The 15,098-nt window shown below is 57.8% G+C and overlaps 1 protein-coding gene across 3 annotated transcripts in view; it reads left to right on the top strand.

Moving 5' to 3' along the window:
• PHACTR3 (phosphatase and actin regulator 3) overlaps window positions 1–15,098 on the top strand; it is a 210,244-nt gene that overhangs the window by 167,996 nt on the left and 27,150 nt on the right. For all 3 annotated transcript variants that reach the window (XM_077873771.1, XM_077873773.1, XM_077873772.1), the window contains exon 8: window positions 5,754–5,907. In XM_077873771.1, coding sequence (XP_077729897.1) covers window positions 5,754–5,907 — 154 coding nt within the window. The remainder of the gene's footprint in view (window positions 1–5,753; window positions 5,908–15,098) is intronic.

Raw genomic sequence — 15,098 nt, forward strand, 5'->3', positions numbered from 1 at the left:
GCGGGAAGGGGATCCTTTCCCTCCTAATAGGACTTTCAGCTTAAGCTGCCAGCAACAAGACTTCTGTCGCCGGGCGAGTGGACGTCCGTACTTGCACCTGTCGGAGGCTCTGACCTGCGCAGCCCCTCGTCCGTGAGCCTCACCATTATGAGTGTGGCCCCTTCCCACTCTAAGGGGCAGGCTTCCTGCAGGCCCGGGGTGCTCCATGGATGGGATCCTGCAGTTTTCCCTTAAGCTTCTGACCTGGGGAATCTCGGGGCCCGGCGGCTTGAGGAGGCGGTGCGTTCCCCATGTGGGGTTTCTAGAAACGCCCGTCAGACCCAGCTGCTTGAAGGTGGTGTCCGTGTCTTCCACTTCCTTGCGCACCTCGTCTGCTTTTTCTTCTAGCTCCTTTGCTCCTCCTTGGAGCGAAGCTCCAGCTCTACCCGTCTCTGCTCCCGGCCCGTCAGGTTTGCTCTGTGGTTTCGAGCCTCTGCTAGGCTCATGGATGCTGGCATCTTCCAGCCGCCTGTGAAATTACCCCGTTACGGCTCCGGGGCAATCCCTTCACCCCAGCTCGGATCTGGGCTGGAAATCCTGCCCCTCGGCTCCCCTGGGCCCGGGCCTAGCGAGCCCCACCCATCCCCTTGCCCTTCTCGTCTGCAAAGCCTTCGCCTGCACGACGAATGTCCCGTCGACAGCATCTCGCTCCGTCCTGCTTTGTTGTCCACCTGAGAGCCGCAGCCTCTGAGGAGGGCACTCGCAGTACTTGCACTTGACCGTGATCCTTACTGAGGATAAATGCAGCCTCTGGTACGATCCAGGGCTCCGGTTCTGCACCTGGGCGACCCGCTGCTCCCCAGGCCCCGCTGCAGACTCGGGTCTCCCCCGTTTCTCCTTCTCAGCTCCGGTTGTGTGCCCGGGTCCCCGGGCTCGGAGGGGGGTGCGAATGTGGGGCCCGCGTAGGGCCCGCTTTATCTGGTTGCTGGCCTGCCGGCATCGCTGTCCGTTCCAGCATCTTCACCACCGTTTCATGTGGCTTGACTTGGTTTCCTTTCCTTCTGGGTGGAGAAGCCGGTGCGTGTTCCCCGTCTCGGCTGGGAGCGGAATCCACGCCCTCACTGTCGCTTCGGAGGCGGGGGCCCATCTCCCTGCACAGGCCTTCGATGGAGTGAAGCCGGCTCTGCGACCCACGGCTGGGCTGCGGGGGCAGCTTTCAGGTCCCAGCTCGGATGCCGCCTCCTCCAGGAGGTCTTTCCCTGTCTCTAGCTCACGCCCCCTTCCTCCGTGGCTTCTCCTGCCCGGCGCCATCTAAGCGGCACTTTCTGAGTGTGTATACGGGAAAAATTGAACAAGGGGCAGTGCTCTCCGTGGATGAGCCTAGCAGATTGGTTTTTCCCTTCGAGTGAAAATGTCTCCAGCTCCTGGGATGGCCACAGTTCAGGACAGACCCAGGCCACGGGTAGTTTGGCAGTGTCCTGTGCACGCACACATCATGCATTTCTGGTAGTTACGGGCGCCTGTTTGCACATTTCCCGCCCTTGCCTGCCCGGGCTCCGCAGGCACATGCTGCATGGCCCTCACTTTGGTGCCAGGTATGGAGCTGACGCAGGATCGCAGGTGCCTGGCTGAGCTGAGCAGACCCTTGACTGTCGGGGCTGAGAGCGTGGCCTCCGAGGTCAGGTCCAGGTCACGTGTTGATCCCATCACCTCAGCCCGTGTGCTTCAGCAGGAGAGCGAGCACTCAGCTGTGGACGTGCTGAGTTTGAGATGCCTGAGAGGGACCCAGGTGGGGACACCCCGAAGGAAGTGGAGTCTGGAGCATGGGAGAGAGTCTGGAGCATGGGAGAGAGCGTGTGGCTGTGCAGGGGAATCCCGAGCCACTGGCAGTCAGGCCTCGTGTCTCATGGGACAGAGGAGGTCATGTGGGAAGCAGGTGTACACAGAGTGGTGTGAGGATCGAATCCGGGGCACCCCAACGTGTGGAGCTGGGGAGATGACAAGGAACCAGTAAGGGAGACTGAGGTATGGCCATCAAGGTGGGAGGAGACCAGACTGGTGTGGTGGCCTGTGGGGAGAGAGAAGGGGGCCTTTCACACAAGAGGGGAATGACGGATGGGTTGAGGTTCTCCAAGAGCATCCTTGTCTCCGCCGGGGTGGGTGCTGGCTGCTGACGGGACAGGGGCCATGGGCATGCCGGGAGTTCCACGTGCAGATGTGTCATGAGCAGGGCGCGTGCAAGGCTACCTCTCGCTGGAGCCCGGGTTGTGCCACTCGGTGGCCGCCGGGGCCACTCGGTACCTGGGGAGAGGCAGCAGCACCACCCCACCTCCTGCCCCCCACCTGTCAGCTGCGCATTGGAGCGGCGCCACCAGCGTTTGCTGCAGTTGGCCTGGATCTGCAACATCAGGCTTTTACTTTTAATTTACTTAATTTTTTGGCCTCTACGTTGATTTTTTTGTTGGCTTTTTCCAATAAAGAACTCCATAGGATATTGAGCAGGACTGGTCTGAAGATAAATGACTGCGTTGGCCTCGGAAAGACAACATTATTTTCCACTAATGCACCCAGGGAAAGACATTCTGTGCCGGGCGAGCTCTGACCAGATCGGGCACAGCCAGCCTTGCACCCTTGTGGGGCCTTGTGGGGCCTTGTGGGGAGCCAGCCGACGGCTCAGAGGATGGCAGTTCTGGGGGGCTGGGCCCGTCTGCACCGCCCAGTGACCGCCAGGTGGCTGGTCTTCGCCATGAATGCAAACTCTTATAGTTCAAGGCTGCTGAGGGGCTGGAGGAGGAGGAGCCTGGCGCTGGAAAGAGAAAACCTTGCTTTCGGAGATGCAGCCTCTTTTCCTTGGGTAGGCACGTCCTGTGTTGCTGCCGCCATTTGGATATTTACAGAGATCTGAAAAAGTAGACCCTGACCATTTTGCCAACTGTCCTGTTATGTTTTTTTTTTTTTAAAGAATTTTTTAAATTATTTATTCATGAAAGACAGAGAGAGGCAGAGACACAGGCAGAGGGAGAAGCAGGCTCCATGCAGGGAGCCTGATGTGGGACTCGATCCCGGGACTCGAGGATGACGCCCTGGGCAGAAGGCAGATGCTCAACTGTTGAGCCACCCAGGGGCCCCTCTCCTGTTACTTTTATGGAGGAGAGAATTTTCTACCACATTCGCTGATGTCACTCAACATTGTTCTTCATTTTTAAATAATTATTTTCATATAAGGAAATGATGTTTGTGATAAAAAATATAACACGGAAGAGCAAAACTAGTGCATAAAATGATCAAATGCTGACCTTTCTCTGCCAGTTTATATTACAGGTATTTGCAAAATCAGACACGTACCCATATACCAATGCATTTCTGTGGATGACGTACGTACTTTTGTGCAAGTTGCTATTATGAGACCTTGCAAGCGTCCCGTGAACGTCTTGTTGGCGCTCAGTACCATACATGCCACCATTTTCAATGGGCTTGCCATGGCCAAGTGGTACGACGTGCCGTGATCTGATAAGTGTCGTCTTGGGGTTTTTGGTTGTGTTTAGTTTCTTGTCTTCATAAATGATGCTGGATGAACACCTTTCGTGTGGTTTTATGTGCTCATCCCACTCGCTGTGGGAGGCAGACTCCTGGAAGTGGGATTTCTGGGTCAGAGCACAGGGAAGCACTTGTGTCCAGGGGCACCTGGGATGGGGGGAAAACTTGCTTGCTACTGGCAGTCTGGACAGAGAGGCTTCCCGGCCGCTGTTTCTCAGCTTCACATCCTGCTCCATGTTGGAGCGTGCGACCTGGGACACGTGTTCATTCACATCGATGCTGATGGTTGCGGGGAAGTGCTGTGCAAATTTATGAAAAGCCTCATTTTAAGCTATTTGTCTTCGAAATTTCCTTTTTTGACTTGTAAGTAACAGAACCTAGTAACCTCCAGACATGCTGAAGAAGACCTAAAGTCATTCCACAAGCTTCTGCTGTGGCCCTACTGTGTGCACGCCCCCGCGAGTTTCTGCTGTGGCCCTACTGTGCACACCGTGCCTGTAGAGGCTGGGAAAACCGTTTGGTCCTGGCGCAGAGACCCCGTGTGGTGCGAATTCTCATTTACGTCTGGAAATCTCTGATGAAGGGATCTTTTTCTCAGTTAAGAACAAACAGGATTAAAGTTTGTAATAAGAAACCCAAGACATTTGCAATGGGCTTAACAGACTTTCGTTATCAAAAGCTAAAAAGATTAAATCACGTTCAGGGCCGTTTCATGGTTGAGCACATTTGGTTCTCTGAAAATGGCAATCCCTGCTCGCCACGTATTAAACCCTTGACATTCATGAAGGATTTGTCCCGAGACCTTTGAGACTCCCTTAATTCACGAATGCCACCAGAGCTTTCGTTTTACCCCAGAACACACAGTAAAGACTAACGGAAAAACGCCTGTGACTCCTTCAGGCTCTTTATGATGCCATAAATATGGGGCTCTAGTCATTTATAAAGCTATTAAAACAAATTCAGGCTGGAGCCCTTGCTGCAGTGGTTCGTGGAGTCATTTTTCGCTGTCTCTATAAAACACATAGCAAACGAGCTCATATTAGAAATTCAAACCTCAGCCGAGCCCAAATTTCTGTGTCTTACTTTATCCCTAACTTCTGTTAAGCTGTCACGGTATTAGACTCATTTGCTTTGTGTTCTTCGACACTGCGCGTTGGCTTTCTCTGGGAGCCCTTCCTCTCGAGAGATAGCGCTTGCCTCCACCTACGGGAGCGTCCCCGCTGGATGACGGCCTGAGCCCCAGGATTGAAATCCCTGTTCCTGGTAGGGCTGCAAGGCCACACACCCGGCGTCGTGCTTCCCGGCTCCCGGCCAGGGCAGGTGGGGAGTCGAGGAGTCGTTCAGAAAGCTCACCGAAGCCACGCACCTCCTGCTAGTGCCCTGATGGATTATCCCTCTCTGCCCACACACACCGCCGAACCCCACTTCTCTCCGTTTAGACGTTCTGTTCTCTGAGATCTTGCTCAGCTGGTCCTAGACGCGTGTGGAAGTACACACCAGCCTGGGCCTGAAGGCCCCGGGTCGGCCCCCGCCCCCGTTCCTTCACTCAGTATTCATTGGGAACCTGCAGCATCTGCACTGACCTGGGGCCTGGGGAGGGCGGACAGCCCTGGAGCGTGGTCTCGTGGAGGAGGAATAAAGTAACCGACGGGGAAGGGATCAGATACGGGGAGTTAATGGTGTGGCCCGATGGGGATGGGGATGGGGATGGAGCTCGATTGGGCCTCTTCAGGAAGGTTCAAGCGGGCTGTGGGGACAGGACCCCAGATGGTCCAGCAGAGCAGGGTGGCAGGCGGAGGGCAGGCCTCCTGCAGAGGCCCTGAGGTGGGATGTCCTAGGCTCTGAAAGAAGACCCGCGTGGCCGGGGGTGGTCAGCAGGGAGCGTGGACCGTGTGGGGAAGGGGCGGCAGGCGGCTGCTGTGCAGAAAGCAACTAAGTCTCCGTCCACGCTCAGAAAAAAGACTGGGTGCCATTAATAAGCACCCCGGGACAACCGTCCCCAGAGGCCTGGGATATTCGATGGCTTGTCTGCCCGCAGAACGCGTGGCCCGTGGGTGGTAACCTCCCTTTCTCCCCGTGTCCCCCGCGTCCCCCGCTGGAAGGCACCCCAGGCTGACACTGTGCCCCTGTGGCTCTGGTGCGGACTCCTCCCTCCAGCAGGTGGGTGACTAGATCAACAAGCCGGCACTTGACTAATACTTGTTTTCTTGTTGTCCCCTCTCTTCGGTGGCTCCCAGGAACGCTGCCAAGGAAATGCAAGAAGGAGCTCCTGGCAGTGAAGCTGAGGAATCGGCCCAGCAAGCAGGAATTGGAAGACAGGAATATTTTCCCCAGGAGGACTGATGAAGAGAGACAGGAAATCCGGCAGCAGATTGAGATGAAACTCTCCAAGTGAGTAGTGGCGCGTCGCCACGAGGCGGGGCTGCGTCTCCCACCCCCCCCCTCCGCCGCCGCCGGGGCAGCCCGAGCCCCTCTGAGGCCCTGCCGTCTCCGGGCGCCCGGACAGGGCACTGACGGTGGCTCCTCACCTGGCCACATGTGCGCCAGGTGAGCCACAACATGCTCTTTTGTGGGGCCGGGTGTCCGTGTACCGTCAGGGGCTGAGCAGCAGGCTTGGTCTCTACACATGACGTCCTCCTGTGATGATCAAAACTGTCCCCCCGTCCCCCGGTGGAGAAGCTCTGGTCTCCAGAGGCCAGGCACCCGCCGGAGTGACGGGGGGTGCAGGTGGGGAAGCCTCTGACACAGTGGGGAGGACGCGCCTGGTCTGTGTCTAGAGAGAGGCCACTGCCCCCTCTCCTGGTCACTTTCCAGCAAGGGTTGCACTTAGCACGGCCAGATCTAAGTTTTTCAACAAAAGCTGGAAATCTATTTTGGGGCACAGTATGTGCCCCAGGCTGAGCCCACCTGCTGCCTGGCTGTGCCCCAGAGCCGTGAGCAAGGGTCCCCCCGGGGGTCAGCAGGGCTGGCTGGTGGCAGATGCTCCGCGTCATGGGCCAGGGCAGCGTGGGGCTGTGGGTGTCCGGCTGAGGTCTGCGGGGATCCAGTTCTGCGCCGAGGCAGGATGCTTTGTAACGCGGCCCGGGGAAGGTGGTTTCAAGCACTGGATGACTCTCTAGGTTGCTTTCCAGGAACTGGGGTCCCTGGGGCCCAGAACCCAGAGCATGCTGGGCCTCCCAGCTCTCACCCGCGTCCCCTGCCACGGAGCCAGCCCAGAGCTGAGTGTGAACCAGGGGGCTTTTGTGGGGAGTCAGGCTACTCCAGCAGGGGCCTCTGCTTCCTCCCGGTGTCCCGGGAGTGCTGCGGGATCGTGGCCCCAGGATTGGGGTGCGGATGTTGGAGAGGACCTGTCAGCGGGGTTCAGTGCCGTAGCTCCGCTGCCACATGTTGCCATCTCCCTGACCTTCCTCCAGCACCTGTGGGGTCTCGATGGGCTGCGCTTGAAGGGACAGTGTCCTGGATCCCCTCCAGCCCTCATTCCCTCCTTAAACCCAGAAGCTGGTCCCGCAGAGCAGGAAGAGACAGCATCCCGACGGTGAGCTGGACCAGCTGCCCTGGGCCCCATGCCCGATTGCCTTTGACCCGCTTCTCACTGCCCCCCGCACCCAGGTCCCCTGCAGCAGCCCTGGGAAAATGCAGGTTCCGATGAGGAAGGTGCGGCGGCGCCTGAGGGCCTGGGTTTTAGACAAGCTCCCAGGGGACACCAGTGCTGCTGGTCTGTAGGCCACATGTGGGGTGGCGAGGGTCTCCCAACCTCGGCGCTCCTTTATTTTTTTTTTTTAAGATTTTATTTATTCATGAGAGACACAGACAGACAGAGAGACAGGCAGAGAGACAAGCAGAGGGAGAAGCAGGCTCCCTGTGGGGAGCCCGATGTGGGACTCGATCCCGGGACCCCGGGATCACACCCTGAGCCGAAGGCAGGTGCTCAGCCGCCGAGCCACCCGGGCGGCCCACCTCGGTGGCACTCCTGATGTCTGCGGCCAGATGACTCTGTGGCGGGGCCGTCCTGCGCGTGAGGACACTCAGCAGCGGCACTGGCTTCCACCCAGGAGAGGCTCACGACCCGCCCTCCCCACCCAGCTGTGACAAGCAACACTGTCCCCAGGCACTGCTGCGAGTCCCTTTGGGGGTGGGGGACAGAATCAGTTCTGGTCACGACGCCCTGATCGGAAGGTCGCCCTGGACTTCTCCAGGGGGTCTTTCCTGTGCTGGAGGCCCAGGGCTCTGTGTTCAGTGGTCCAGCCCTTGCGTCTGCTCCGAGCCGGGGGCGTGTGGGCCCAGGCGTACCCACCTTCCACTGGGATCCTCTACTGACTGTTTTCGGGGTGGAGGGTGATGCGTGTGTGTGGCTGAAGCCCAGCCCCTGGGTGCTGTGATTCTCTGCACCGCGGTTTCCTCGCCTGTAAAATGGGGATGATGCCAGCTGCCAGGCCCGTGGCAGAGGAGGGGCGGGTGCAGCATGGCACATGTTGCCGCAGGCCACTCGGTTCCCAGCCCGTGTCCTAACGACCCGGACTCACGCAGACCTGCGTTCTGCTCTGCAGTGATGGGCGCGCTGGGGTGCCTCACCGCCAGGTCTTGGTTTTCTCATCCGTTAAGTGGGGTGCTGAGCATCCGAGGCCATTGTCTGACTCAGGGAGATCCCATGAGGAAGGCGTGTTGCAGAGCCTTAGCCATGCGGCAGGTGCTCGAGGTTGGGCTGCTGACCCCTGGGAGCCAGGACCCCTTCCTGCATTGGCTCCGAGCTGTGCGGCCGAGGGTGCCAGTGGCACAGACCGTTGTCAGGGTGCCTGGTGGTGACCTGGGGCTCGGGAACCCCATGGGGAAGCTGCTTAAAATGCAGATCGATGTGAACCCCACCCCAACCTGACACCAGAACATTTTGCCTGATAACGATGCGTTGAGGGAACCTCCCACCAGGGGCCATGTTAGCCCGATTGGAAGGGGCCTGTGACACCCATCAAGTGTTTACCACTCGGTCGCTCATTCAGCAGAGACCGTTCTCTCCTTGAGGGGCAGGCACCGCGGAGGTGCCGGGTACAGCTCTGGGCGGCGGCGATCCCTCTGACAGTGCGCATTCCTCGAGCTGTGAGGCCGGCACCCACCCGGGTGCTCCGTACGAGGAAGATGCTCCAGGAGCACCCGCGGGAGGCCGGGGGGAGGACTCAGATGCATGAATCCCTAAGGGACGGCGCTATCATGGAAGGAGAGGGGGCCGGGGCGCAGGCCACATGCCCCAGGGCAGGGGAGCGGGGTCAGCCCCGTGCTGCGGGCCGGGCCTCCGGGAGGCCCTCTGAGGGGGCGGCTGCGGAGACGGCAGGCATCGGGCGTGAGCAGGTGCCCTGCGGTCGGCTCGGGTGGGGAAGCGCGACGAGAGTGGACTGTGCCGCGGGACACATCAGAGCCTTTACTGCCGCGGCACGTGGTGCAGCGGTACGCGAGCGGGTGGGGCACCTCGGCCTTTCCTCCCTGGGCGTCCAAGGCCCTTTGTGGGAAACGAGCTGTGTGGGGGGCCTCTAGGGTGAGGGGGAGCCTGAGGGCGCTGGGACGGTCACGTTCACGGCCGCGTGGCCACACCCGGCATCGGCTCTGGTGTCTGCGGTGCTGGAGGAGCTCTGCGGGGGCTGCGGGGGTCCACCCAGACCTGTGCACGGAACTTAACCACACTGGGAGGCGGGGCAGGGGGTTGCACCCCACTAGGGACTGGGGAGGTAGCGGGGATGATCTCCACAGCCTGGGGTGATGTTGGGGGGACTTGGTGCCTGCATCCTGGTGGGACGTGGGTGGCTGATGCTTTGGTGCGGCCCTGACAGCCTGCGTGGGTGGGTGAGGCCCCCTGTGGTGGATCGCAGGCTGCAGGGACGTGGCCTCCCGCTGGGCGGGTGGGGCCCCGGGGTGCAGGCCCAGCACCCGGTGAGCACGGGCAGGGCCCCCCCCGCCTCTCGCCGGCCATCCGGTCCAGCGTGTCTCATGAAGGACGGGACCATGTGTGCTCAAGCCCGTGGGGGCTGTGACGAGCGCCTCCAGGGGTGCAGGCCCCCAAGCACCTGGCAGCCTGCGTTCCCCCGTCAGCGTCGCTGCTGAAGCACCAGCCCCACGTTCTGCTTACGAATCGTTTCTGTCATCAAGGGGAAGAGGTTTCCTGTCTACTCACCGGGCTGATCTGAGACTCAGATGAGAAGCCACGGGGACGGGCGTGCCGTGCCCAGAGCCTCCTGCCCGCCTGCTGGAGCCCCGGTGGAGGGGCCTGTCTCGATCCTCTCCCTGCGGCCTCCACGCCTCTGCAAACTGCTCCTTTCTCTTACCGGTGCACGAGCCCTATTCCTGCAGTCACACACCGGGGAGCTCCTTGCTGAATAACTGTGATGTTACAGGCACCGTGCAGGCTGCTAGGTGCACACTCTGCCCTATGGGGCTTCCAGCATCTGCATGTGCTTCAGGCATGGCTGGATCCAGGTGCTCGCATGGCATTCGCAGGAACTGACCTCTTTCTGCTTTCTGGACTCTGTTGTGCTCTGGGTGGCCTCGTTCTCTGGCTCTTTCACGGAGATCCTAATCCTCCAAGCTCCGGGCTTAGATCTCTACAGAAGCCCATACCTGAACGAGCCGCCTTGACCAAGGGTTAGAAGGGGCTGATGAGACAAATTTGGATCACGTGCTCATCCCTGGGCCCATCACCATGGCCAAGAGAACACGCTAGTTAATCAAGCCTGGCCTGCATGGCTGCTGGTGTCCTTGACGCTCCGTGCAGTCGCAGGTTTGGTGTTGTCTTATTTTAGCGAGTTGGAACATTTTCTCAGTATTTTTCAGCTATTTGGTTTCTTCTTTTCACGTACTTAACCTGCTGCCTTCTTTGTCTTAATGACTGTAGGAGTTGACTTTGGGAATGGTGGCTTCCAGTCCTTATTTCTCAATTTGGGGGCTTGTATTTTTCATTTTGTTCGTGCTTTCCTGTGTGCAGGCCGGTTGCTGGATGAGCAGTCCTACGTCAGGCATGGGCAGGTTTCTCTGTGAAGGGCCAGAGAGTGAGTATCTTCAGCTTTGTGGACCAACCGTGTCTGTTATCCCCACACAACCCGACTGTCCTAGCACGGAGGCAGCCGGTAGCCCCTGGGGCAGGAGTGGGCCTGGCCGCGTACCAATAAAACTTTATTTGCAAATACAGGCCGCGGCCCACGGGACACAGTTTGCCGACCGCTGATATACTGTATGGTTTGTGCTGTTTGCGTCAGGTTCAAGAACTCCTTCCCTAGCCAGAGGTGAAAAATATATTAACCATGTTATTTTTGAGCTGCCTCCCAGCTATGCCGACTGCTGATGGTTTTCTATTAGATAAACCAAGTTCTCTTTCAAAACAGAGGATTAAGTGAATTGATTTAAAGAGAAAAGCCGTGGGGCGCCTGGATGGCTCAGTGACTTAAGTGTCTGCCTTTGGCTCAGGTCATGATCCTGGGGGGATCCAGCCCCCCATCGGGCTCCCTGCTCAGGGGGGAGCCTGCTTCTCCTTCTCCCTCTGGCCCTCCCCCTGCTCGTGCTCTCGCTCGTTCTCTCTCTCTTTCTCTCTCTCTCTCTCTCTCTCTGGAAGGGCCCTTAACTGAGAGGTACCCGGGACACAGGCCCTGGACTTGATCTCCCCCATTACTCACTGGATCTGTAATTAATTTTAAACCAAGGACTAGAACATTGTAGCTCCTTGGACATTCGTCGCCAGGTCGGAACAGGGAAAAGCAGCCCCGGAACCGGACCCGCAAGGATCGGCAGTTGAAAAGTCGTGTCCCAGAGTGTCGGCCGCTTGTTCCCCTGCAGAAACGGTTTAATTGGATCCCTTTGTCTTTGTTTGCCTCCTTCCAGGGTCTTCTGCTCTCACTTGCTGAATAATTCAGCCCCGGTTGCCGCGGCAACGTGCCATCCACCCGTTGCCTCGAGTGCATGGAGTGTTTGTTTTGTTTTATTTTCTTTAATTTCCAGACCTTTAAGGCCTTTAACTCGCGGGCACTCCCAGGGCTGTCGGGGGTGAGGTGGTCGCTGTCCCCGGCTCTGTGCGCTGGGTCCGGGGACCCCGTGAAGTCAGAGGCCTCCCTCCGTCCGGGAGCGCAGCGCACCCCTGAGACGTGTGCGGGCATCGGCAGGCGGCGTATGAGGGACCCACGGCCCCCACGCAGCACACATTGGGCACAGCCTAGAAACTATGCCCAAGCGCACGGACTGTCTGGCCTGCACCCTGTTGTGCGCACCACGTAAGGGGCGTGGTGAGGAAGGATGCCCGAGAGCTTTCATGTCTCCCCCCCCTCCCCCCCGCAGTACGTGTTGCTCGATTCCCCTCATTTAATTGAATCCTTGCAGGAACCGGGTGAAGTAGATAGTATTGACTCCACATTACAGATGAGCAAACTAGGCCGTTAGGAGAGGTTCAGTGACTTGCCCAGGGTCACACACGTCCCACTGTTCCGAGTGTGTCCCCTGAACACCACACCTGGGCCCGGGGGGAGCCTTCTGGGAGAGCTCAGCCCCACTGATCTTAGGGCTTTGCATTTTCTTATTTGGTCTGGCTGCTTCCATCACGGGGCATTCGGGCCTCCAGCCAGCACACCGGGCCCCTGGGCACAGGGTACTTCCTGCCCATTTCCGGGCGGGGGGAGGGCAGAGACGATGCAGCGTGTCCCCTGCCTTGGAGCAGTGGGGCCCGGTGATGTCCAGGAAGGGCCCAGCAGCCACACGCAGGCTCTGGGGAAACGTGGCAGGTGGGCCCGACCCCCGCCTCACTGTCACAGCGGTGGGAGTTGGGGCGAGCATTGCCATCTCCGGGTCTCCCCGCTGGTTGAAAGATGGACACAGGGCAGCACCTTCCTCCTGGGGCCCCTGGGGAAGGTTCTAGGTTATTAGCCCCTGTAAGAACATAAGAGCATGTTCCTGGCAGGAGGCACCCAGGGGGATGGAGCTGCTGCTGGTAGGAGCTTGGCCGGGGGCACCCCTGGGTTAGCTGTCACCTATGCAGGAGGAGGATTGAGGGCCCCCTCCCCCCGCACACTCACCTGGAGGCCCGAGAAGCTTGCAGGTCACATAGTAGCACCAGCATCGTTGTTGATGCTCATGCGATTATTGTTCTTATTTGTAACTGTTGTATAATCTGCCTGGAGACAGGAGCCTCAGTGATGCAGGAACTTTCTATTAATCGTCCCGTGGTGGAGGGCGGGGGGCTTCCATTCTGGGGCCACGTCGTGAGAACTGATTACGGCTCGGTAATGTCCTTTGGGAGCTGGTACTTAGCATGTTAACATGGGAGTTAAATGGTCCTCGAGCGTGTCCCTTTGTACATTTTGTTCTGTGCATCCAGAACAGTCTGCCACCACTCAGCCTCCATGGAAACACAAGTTCCCAGAAAAAAAAAAAAAATGTGTTTTGTGCAGCTGCCCCCACCCGCCGCTGGAAATCTGCAGAATTTTAAGGAAGAGGCTGGATGCTCTCAAGGATGGGGATGGAGATTGGCACCGGCTTTCTGGCGGGGTTGCCTGGACCAACGACCTGAGTCATGGCTTTAGTACGTTCCGTCCACCGAAGCCTCAGGGGTGGTGAGGGCCCCTTGCGGGGTCTCTGTTATGTGGACACAGAATTTCAAATATATAGAAATCTTTTTGTGGGCTAACCAGAAAAAAAGAAAGGACTTAATTGCTGGAGAGGAAGCCTCCCCTCTGGGCAGGGGGTGAAGCTCCATCGCAGGGGTCAGGGGTTCGTAGCAGCAGCCGGGCGGTGATAAATATCCATTCCCCCCCACCCTGCAGGGTGGGAACCCAGCTCATCCCGAGCGACTCGAATCCAGTCCCATGGGCATCCTGCAAGATGGGGCCAGGGAAGTGTGCTTATTGATAATGGTCGTTGCTAACATTTATTCAGTCTTCTCCGTACCGGCTCCCTGCGGAGTCCCTCACGCACATTCTCCCCGCGAAGGCTAACAAGGCCTCTCTGGGTTAGCTGTCATCCAAGGTCCTATATTCCAGATGAGGAAAACCGGCTTAGAACAGTGCCGTCGCTCGCCTGTGGGTGGGTCACCGGCTGTCCACCCGGTCACGCAGGTGCCAACCGCTGGCTGTGTGTTGGGATCGCCAGGGAGCTTGGTGAAAACACTGATCCCGGACCCCACTCTGGAGCTCCTGAGAAGGGGTCTGGGTTCTCACAGGGCCCTTCTTCCCCAAGTGTCCTGTTGCCCTACAACACCCCATATGATGGCTTCCTGGGGAGACTGTGCCCTGAGGCTTCAGGATCACAGTAAGCTGTGCTTTTCCACCACAGCCACTATTAGTCTCTTAAGGAGAAATGTACACTTTAGGGGCGGCTGTGGGGCTCAGTGGGTTGAGTGTCCGATTCTTGGTCTCAGCTCATGTCTTGATCTCGGGGTTGTGAGTTCGAGCCCCACATTGGGCTTCATTTTGGGTGTGGAGCCTACTCAGAAAAAGGAGAGAGAGAGAGAGAGAGAATGTCCACGTTGTAATTAATCATGTTTCCCTTTTTGCTTTGGCCACCAGGGTGCTCAGAGCCAAGGGTGCAGCTACCTTGGATAACACTGTTGCGTCATTTAGGGTGTGTGGGTCTGTTTGGTTTCCTCCTGTATCCCCTTTGCCTGGAGTCCCTCCATTCTTCATTTTAATTCTATGGGATATATTTTTTTATACAGGATTTCAAAAGCATCTCTGCATTTTACTATAAAAAGTGTGTGTGTCTATATATATATGTATTTTTTTTTTTTTTTATGGAGGCCCTCTTCGCGTAAATGAGATCTTGCCACATAGCGCTCTCTCGGAAGGGTTTCCGTACTGCGACACAGAACTCGAGTGTTCGTTTTTAGTAGTATCTCGTATGGGAGGAACAGATGGATCTTCCAGCTTTGTTCTTCCCACAATCAACAGACTTGGACTTTCCCTCCAGAGCTTTACTTTTAAAGTAAAACTACAGGGCTCCTTTTCACACGTCAGTGTTTTCCTTTTTATGGATTATTTTCATGAGCCGCATTTCCAGAAACAGGAGGACGAGAAGAACAATGAGAAGAACAGGAGGACGAAAGGCACTTTGGATTAGAGACTCTCGTCGTTCCCTGGGAGCGAGGGTCGCTCATCAAGGACCACGGCCGGAGCCCAGCGGTCAGCGGGCAGGAGCCTGGAGCGCGTGGCCCAGGAGGACGGAGCAAAGCCTGTCACGAGCACGCGGGACGCTCTCAAGTTCATTAGCAGTGGCAGATGCAGAAATTCATGCCGGAGGAACTTTCATCCCCAATTAAAAGTTGACAATAAGACTTTGAAATGATACTACCTTAAAATATTACTTCTTGATATTTGTATTGACGTAAGTTATCGTAAGGAACCACGAATCCACCCCGGCCTGGTGAGGGCGCCGTCCACACGCCCCCTCGCCCCTGCCGGCAGCTGCGTGACCCAGAAATGACGGAGCCGCACCCGCGAAGAGCCGGGGGGTAATTTGCACATGTGAAGTGAAGGTTCCACTCCTGGGAGTTGAGGTTTAAAGACGGGGGAGGAGAATGGTGTGATGGTTGAGTCCGGGCCCCGGGGAGGCACCCGGGTTCTGCTGTC

Source organism: Canis aureus, chromosome 26 (assembly GCF_053574225.1).
Source record: "Canis aureus isolate CA01 chromosome 26, VMU_Caureus_v.1.0, whole genome shotgun sequence".
NCBI classification, from domain to species: domain Eukaryota; kingdom Metazoa; phylum Chordata; class Mammalia; order Carnivora; family Canidae; genus Canis; species Canis aureus.